This window comes from Melanaphis sacchari, unplaced genomic scaffold (genome assembly GCF_002803265.2).
Source record: "Melanaphis sacchari strain LSU unplaced genomic scaffold, SCAv2.0 Contig245_pilon_pilon, whole genome shotgun sequence".
Taxonomy (NCBI): domain Eukaryota; kingdom Metazoa; phylum Arthropoda; class Insecta; order Hemiptera; family Aphididae; genus Melanaphis; species Melanaphis sacchari.
The window spans coordinates 1-8515 of record NW_020271120.1 but is presented as its reverse complement, the minus strand read 5'-3'; the positions used below and the strand labels follow the sequence as shown (position 1 = coordinate 8515).

General features: G+C 28.9%; 1 protein-coding gene across 1 annotated transcript; it reads right to left on the bottom strand.

The window, feature by feature from the left end:
- Positions 1-4246: 4246 nt before the first annotated feature.
- On the bottom strand, positions 4247-8355 carry LOC112594898. The gene is made up of 4 exons (XM_025339909.1): positions 8150-8355; positions 7986-8066; positions 7704-7808; positions 4247-4333 (listed from the first exon to the last, which is right to left on the bottom strand). The coding sequence occupies exons 1-4, from the start codon at positions 8240-8242 to the stop codon at positions 4280-4282; spliced, it is 333 nt and encodes a 110-aa protein (XP_025195694.1). The 5' UTR covers positions 8243-8355; the 3' UTR covers positions 4247-4279.
- Positions 8356-8515: the final 160 nt, after the last annotated feature.

Sequence of the window (8515 nt, the reverse complement as noted above, 5' to 3'; positions counted from 1 at the left end):
TCCATGTATTACAGTCAGTTTGAAGATGGTTATGGGATGTAAAACATAATATCAAAAATGAACACAGAAAATTGTTATTTAAATTATTTCAGAGTATTTTAATTGCACCTGATTATAATAGTGATCACAATGCCTATACTACTGCTATTGGCAAAATAAACACTATAAATAATAGTATAAGTGATGAAATTATACCTCTTAAGTATGAAAAATGGGTGAAATATATGAATAATTATTGGGCGAGGAAAGAATTATGGTGTCTTGCTTTTAGAGATGCTACTGTCCATGGTAATCAGACCAATAATTTTAGTGAAGTGTTGCGTCCCTTATGTCAAAGTCGATTCATATATCAACTTAGAAATAGAAATACTAATGTTTTGTAAGTTAAAAGATTAAGTCTTTATTTAATACAATTAACTCGTACAAGAATACAATTTTATAAGCACAAGATGGTGTGAGTGGTGTTACGACCTGCCTCTGAAATACTGATAGACGAGACCGTGAGTGGTGTTACGACCTGCCTCTGAGCGTCTCAAATATCCCTAACCGTCTGCTGAGCTCTTGCCCCGGTCTCCCTTATATTTGGTTAACCATCAAGAGTGGTGACTGGGGAGGTGGCGACTTCCGATGACCTAAAGGAGCTCTCTAAATTAAATGTATTATTCAGTCGGGTGCCTTTCCTGCAATTTCATCAGTTCTAAGAATTACAAGACGTGTGATCAAGTCTTAATTGTCATATTAAATAGTACAATGTTAACACTGTTGTTTACTCATCATTTCTGAGAAGTCCAAGACGTGTGACCATGTCTTATTCATTATATTTAATATCACGATGTGCAGGTGATCGCCATAGCCGTTCGATACTACACTGTTTGAATATATTATCCCATCGGTATACGCGTCATCTCTCCGTATAATATATATGTGTAAAATAACACGGTACGTAACACCTCCCTTCCAAAAAAAAAGATTTATGTTCTGTAAGAAACAGAAATCTTAAAAATTTGCGTAATCTTAATTTTTAGGTGTTAGTGGTTTCACATTTTTTTTCTTTTTCTTTTGTTACATTTTCTCTTAATATTAGTATTAGTATTTTGGTTTATGATAAAATATTTTTTTGCAACTTGTTAACAATTACATTTAAAAATAACTTCTTAATAATTAACACGATTTTAATCACTCGTGCTTACACTTATTTCATACATGGAAGTTAATATCATATTTTCTATTCCTGAAAATACAAATTTTAGTTAATAATACATTATTAGAACAGCTTTTATAACTGTTTCATGATTTCACTTAATCATGGTTACATTTTTTTCTTTCCTGTTATAAAATAATTATACATAACTGAAAATTAATTAAACATAAGTACATAAATTATATATCCTCTCTGGTCATAGTGCTATTACGGAAACTTTACTTTAATATAAGTTAAATTATTATATAACTATACTATTATTATTTTTTATTAATTAGGTTGCTCACAATTATGCACATTCTTTTAAAACCCCCTTCATTCGTCCCTGGGTATTGGTATAATTGCATAATTGAATATTGCCCTATTAACTAATTATTTGCATAATTTAATAAATCGGATGCCTCCGGTACTATATTTATTAGTTCTGCCAAATACTGACAGTGTCCAGTTTCAGATCCGAAATCCTCCATTACTTTTTGTAAATTAAACATAGCTTGCAATATATACTGATTATCAAAATGTTCCAAAAATCTTTCATTTGCGTCCAAGATATGCCTAATGAGACAAGTAGGCAATGTTTCTACTCCCGGTTCCCGGATATAGGTATGGCCTCCTTGCTCTATAGCTTCCTTGAGTTTCATCAAGAACTCCATGCTTTTTGTTGAATTTCTAAAATGTTACAAGTATTTAATTACGATAATTTCCTAATTTAGTTTGCAAATTTTGTATAGCTGTATAGGTCCTAACTTTTTAATGATATAATTGAAAATACATTTTGTTATAATCACGTCCGCTACCGGATCGTGACTATGTGTAATATTGTGGTTGGTTTTACATACTTATTCATGTGTTTCCATTAAATTTAACATACGACCGTTTTTTTCTTGATATCCTATCCTTTCTGTGTATAGAAGTTTATTTATATTATTTGTACTATCTATTAATTTGAGATTGAAAAAATTATCGTTATCATCACTATATGCAGTTATATTTAAAAGTTTCTTTATTTGTAACCTTAACCTTTTTATTATTTGTTTGTCCGTTGTTCCGTTCCAATATACAAGTATGGGTACTCTGTGGTCAGCATGCAAGTATTGGTTTAGATAAGTAGTTGACAGAGTTGTTTCCCCCTCAAGTTTTATACTGGCTTCCAGTTGCCCCAACAATGGTAGTAACAACTCTGGCTTATTCCTAAATATCCGCCCAACACTTTGCATTACCTGTTTGACCTCCCTTTGTTTTAACATTTTTAACTTGTTATCGGTTGTTAAGACGATTGGTTTTCCTTCTAATTTTATTGGCCTATACTTGTTTAAACTGTTTGAAATTGCCCCTGATACGAGTAGTAGGTTTTTTCGTTCTATTATAGTGAATTCAAAATCCACTATGATAAATTTAATCTGGTCACTGTAAAATATAATTAATTTATTACTATATATACCTTATACTATTTTATCCTAATTTATTATTCCTCGGCGGCCGCTACTGCTTGTATTACTTCATCCATTAATATTGCTAATTGTGAACAAGTTGGTTCACGCACCTCACGCACTATTGCTATTAGTTCTAATGTCTTCTTAATTATTTCTTTTACTCTATGTAATTCAAGCGGTGTATATGGGTTTACTAAATGTTCGTTCGCTATTGTCATATGGTGATTTAAACATGTTGGCTCATCGCCGGTTAGCACGCGTCTGTATACGTGATCGTTGTGAATGAGTGAGTATTGTACCATCATTAAGTATTGTAATCGTCTTGGTAGGTTTTGTATCGACATTGTTTTGTAAGTTATGTGATCCCAGTTAAATGTATATATATTTTTAAATTAATAATAATTTTCTTGCTTTTAATAATTGTTATCTGCAACATGATAAGATACGAGAATCCTTTTATATAGTTTTTTTTTTTTAGTTATGGGTTAATTTATTCGTATTTCGTTGTTGTCATTGTAATGGTATGGCGGCATCGTCCGTGCGTCTAATATTTTGTAATGAAATTACCTGTCGTCTAACAATATTTGTTGAATATGTACCTGCTAGTGTACGTTTACATTTTATTATTATTATTCCTGCCACTGTTATAATCATTAGGTAAATTATGTATGTATGTAAGTTAGTTGTGTCTTTAGTCGTTCGTTTATCCTTTTCTTCTTGTATAAGTTGCTCAATTTCGTCAATAGGTTTAGAATATTGACTTAAGTCAGTTAGTTTAATTACAGAGTTAGTGTGTGTTATAACATTACTAATTTTTCTTTTTATTGTTGTAGGAATAGTTAAGTTTGATTGTATATCTACATTTGAAACTAAATCTTTAAAATGGGTCGAATTTAAATGTCTATTTGGTGTTAATACCATCTGAGGAGTATACCCCCTACAGTCTTCGTCAATAGTTAATATACCTATCCTGGATAATTGTATGTTAATAGCCTGATCTCTATTTCCACATGAAATGGCTATGTTATCAGTTGATTTTATCGTATATATCCATGCGTTTTTATATTTTAATCGGTGGTAAATACTTCGCGTAATGTCAAGATAATGTATGGGACAAGTGGTTGGAATGCTAGATGGTCTTATGAATAACTCTACTTCACATGGTAATTCGCTGGCTTCTAATCATAACGATTGAATTTCCAGACATAAAGTTCCTATTTTTATTTGCTTACATGTATTAAGATGATTTAAAGATAATGTTAAATAATATTCATGAGTTTTTGAAATAGCTATGTAACCATATTCTGGTATTATGTGCATGTAATGATCGTTTTTAACTACTGGTAATGGTATTACGTGGTATAAGGTAAGTTCTATGGTATTTATTAGTGGTATTATTATTTCAAAAATTAGCGTTTCATTTTTATATATTATATTTAATTTGGACATTTTACTTAATTCGTATAATGATAGTTGATTTAAATCGAATGGTAAACTTTGTTCCTTTGGAATGGTTAATGAAATATCTTTTAATTGTCGTCGTAATTCCATGACTGACAATACACTTGAATGTATTATACCTCCTTGGGCTGCTATAATTACTTCACACAGTGGCGTGCCCAGGATTTCAAAATGGGGGGGGGGTTCAAAGAAGGTCCGAATTATCACTATTGTAGGTCCTAGAATCTAGACTTAAGTACTGAGCAAAAAAAAAAATAAAATAAAAGTAGGTTATCAGAAACGAAGTACTATAATATTATATATTATAGTATTATACTAATATAATAAGCTACTAATAAGGCACTACACAAGAACAAAAGTAAATTATTACTAAAGTAAATACATTGTTATTGATTAAAAAAAAAAATATTGTCAGACTTTTAAATATGCTTGTTATAGTATTATATTATGTACAAGATGAAAAAAATTAATCTAGTCTAAAGTTTAATTTTCTGGCATTAGCTGATAATAAGTTTAAAACATTTTCAGGTGTAACTTTAATTTCTTGGTGTATATTTAGAAGCGCCAAACCATTCAATCTATTTTCTGATGTTGTGTTTCTAATGTATGTTTTTAAACGCTTTAAAGTAGAAAATGATCTTTCTCCTGATGCTGTAGTTACAGGAAGGGTTATAAGGTATTTTAAAAGTTTATGAACTGTGGGGAAAACATTTTCATCACACTGAAGATATGTGTCAATTGCATTTTCACTTTTGAGATTTGTACAATATTTTCTCCATAATTTCAACTCTCCTATAGCTCCAAGTTCAGTAGTTTCAATATCAACCATATATGCCCTAATTAAGTTTATTATTTCATCCTCTCCATCATTTAAAATTGATGAACTTAGTTTCGCTGGTAGAAGACAACTAAAGTTTTTTAGTAAATTTTTGTGTTGTAAGAATCTGTCATGAAGCTGTGTTAAAAAACTATCTAAGAAAGGAATAAAAACTGTCAATCTATAAAATTCTTCAATAGATTTTTCATTTAAACCCATTTGCTTGTTAGATTGTATTTGTGTTCTTGTTAAATCAAAACTGATGTTTAAATTTAATTCCTTACACCAATTATTTACTTTTAGAAATTCTTTTGAAAACTCTTCAATTACGTTATCTCTGTATGAATTTATTGTACTCTCAACACAACTTGCGAATTGGAGAGCTTGAACAAGATCAATATTCTCTGTCTGCAATTGACGGCTCAGAGGAAGACTAATAGCAAATATTTTTCCAATAATATGAATAGATATTATAAATTCTGATTTTGTTATGGCATCAAAAAGTCTATTTGCTTTAGATGATGCTTCTATGTCCAACCATACACTAATCTTTTCAAGAGCAGCAATAACTGCTGAAAACAATTCAATTAAAAGTATTACTGAATCATGCCGTTCAACCCATCTAGTTGTACAAAGAATTTTCAGTCGAGTTGCTTTTACTTCAGGTAGTTTTAATTTGATAGATTCAGTCAAAGTATGTTGTCTTTTAGGTGTTCGAAAAAATGTGCAAACTTCTTGAATTGTTCCCATGGTGTTTCGTATAGCTTTAACATTACAAGCAAATGATATTGCTAAATTCAAACTATGAGAACTGCAGTGTATGTAAGGGGCAAGTGGGAATTTTTTAAATATGTGTGCTTGAACCCCATTAAACTTCCCACTCATTGAAGCAGCGCCATCATACCCTTGTCCCTTTAAATAACTTAAATTTAACGATAAACTTTCAAGGGTTTGTAATATCTTATTAGCTAACCCTTTTCCAGTAACATCATGTACAGGGGTAAATGTTAAGAATTCTTCCACAATTTGTTTTTTTTCTTTATCAAAATATCTAACAGAAAGAGATAGTTGCTCAATGCCTGCAACATCTGTTGTCTCATCAGCAAGTACTGAAAAACTTTGGCACTTATTCACTTTGTCTACAATTTTACTTTGGATTATTTGACCACATATTTGAATAATTTCATTTTGCATCTTACCGCTGAGATATGTTGCATTTTTAGCACAATCATTTAAATGTTCAGCCAATTTTGTATCACCGCCTAAAGCTCTATATCTTAGTAAGGCCCGAAAGTTTCCCTCATTTTGTGTAGGTTCAGCAGTTAAATCAATTGTTCCAGAATCTCTGTGGCCTCTGATAGCAATTCCTTGGCGACCACACAGTATAATTGTTTCAATAATCGGTCTGATCTTATTTCTATTATTTTGTATAGTTGTCTTTAAATTGTTGTCAATCATTACATCCACAGCAGGTTTTTTATTAGTAAAAACCGCAATAAGATTATTAGCACACATTAAAGCAGTTTTATGATATTCAGAATGCTCATGGGAATTAAATTTTTCAAATGAATTTTTCCAATTGTTAAACTTTACAAGTACAAGTTTCCCAAGTTGTTGGTGTCCTCTTCCACCTTCTGTGTATCCAAATAAAACACATATTTTACAGTATACACCATCTTCTATTTTTGAATAAACAAGCCATTTCCATCTGTTTAACCAATTAAATTGAAATCTTAAATTTCTTTTCCCAGAAGTTGGAAATCTATAGCTGAAATTAGGATTCCAATCTTCTTTGTTTAACAACTCAAATCTTGTCTTTGAATCAATCTAAAAATAATATTTTATATTATAGTTTTACACTTAAATACATTTTTTTTTTAAATGCATTTTTATTTACTAATGTTTTGAGTGAAAAATGTAAAGCAAAGATCAGTGAATTTGTGTATTTTACAGGTTATTTTAAATATAATGTATAGTACATAGTTTTACTAAAAGCAAAAAATAAGATACGAGTACAAGCATATGAAGAAGCTGCTAATCATTGATATTAAATTTAACTAAGCAATTGATAGCAATGTAAATATAAAAAATGTTATAAATTATAAAAAAATGTTACATACCCTATAATCACAATAGTCAACTAGTCAATGCCATATTTATGTTAACAAATGTTGATTTAATTGTATACAATAACTGTATCTATAAAATATTTTAAATAATATGTAGATACCTAACCTACCTAATCACTCATATTTTGATGTTTCTATTATAATTTATATTTGTTATACATTTTAAATATATTTTATATTATTCATACAAACATACATATTATATATATATTTATACATTTATTTTATTTTATTTATTTATTTTCAACGGATCAAACAATCCAATTACAATAATTAAAAATAATATAGTTCATAACTGAACGTTAGAATACAATATTAACACAGTAATAATACAATAATAATAAAACAATACAACATATTTAAATACAAACAATTTTGTTTACACAATTATTAAATAATTCAATGGAATTAATATTAAAATTAAATAAATCAATTTTTAAATCATTTGCTATTGATAGGAGAAGCAGAAACATAATTAGTTTTATGTGTAAAAACATAAAACATAGTGGTTGATCTAGTTCTACACTGAGGGATATTATTAATATTAACCTAATAATAAAAATTTTACTTTATTTTATAAAGTTTCACTCAAATTCAAATTAAACTATAATCATTAATTAAAAAATTTAATTTAATTTATTATTATTAATTATTAATTTTACCTTCCTGGCTTTTGGTCCAACATATAAGCTAATGTCATAAGAACAAACAATTTGTTCTGTACTTAATTCATTTGTACATTCAATTCTAACATCATTTAAACTTGTCTAAAACAAACAATATGTGACATCTTAAGAAATAATATTTAGTGTAATCATAAATAATAAAAATATACCTAGCATAGTTTTTAGTTATATTACTGATAGATAGATTACTATTACCTATATGAATACATTATTTTATTATTTTCATAACATTTGTTTATATTTAACTTTGGTACTTACATCATTTATAGAAACTAAATTAGAACTAGAAGTGGAAATATTGTTTTTTGAATTACACTGTAGTTGTGGGTTTTCAGGTATCTGAAGCAATAATATATATATATACATAATTAAATAATTAGGTACCTCACCAAAAATTTTTAAAACTCAAATTAAATTCTCACTTCTTGAGGATCATCTTCATCTCCAGAAGTTTTCAATCTTTTAGGTTCCACTTTGAAATAACTCAAAAGTGATCTTTTTGTAGATTCACTCATTTCAACTACTATAGCAAACACTAACTAATCACTAAGTACTAACTAAATCAAGGTGGAATGGTTCAATGTTGGATTAATACTATCTCGTCTAAATTTAACTTATTCTGTGGCGAGTTGTTCCGCTGCTGATAACGATTCGTATCAGTGAATTTGTGTATTACCACAGAATAATTTAGATAGTACTATCTTAAATCGTGAATTCGTGATTATGACCAGTATAGCATAGAATTTAACAGGTTGACTGCCACGACTATTTTTACATACTTGATAAAA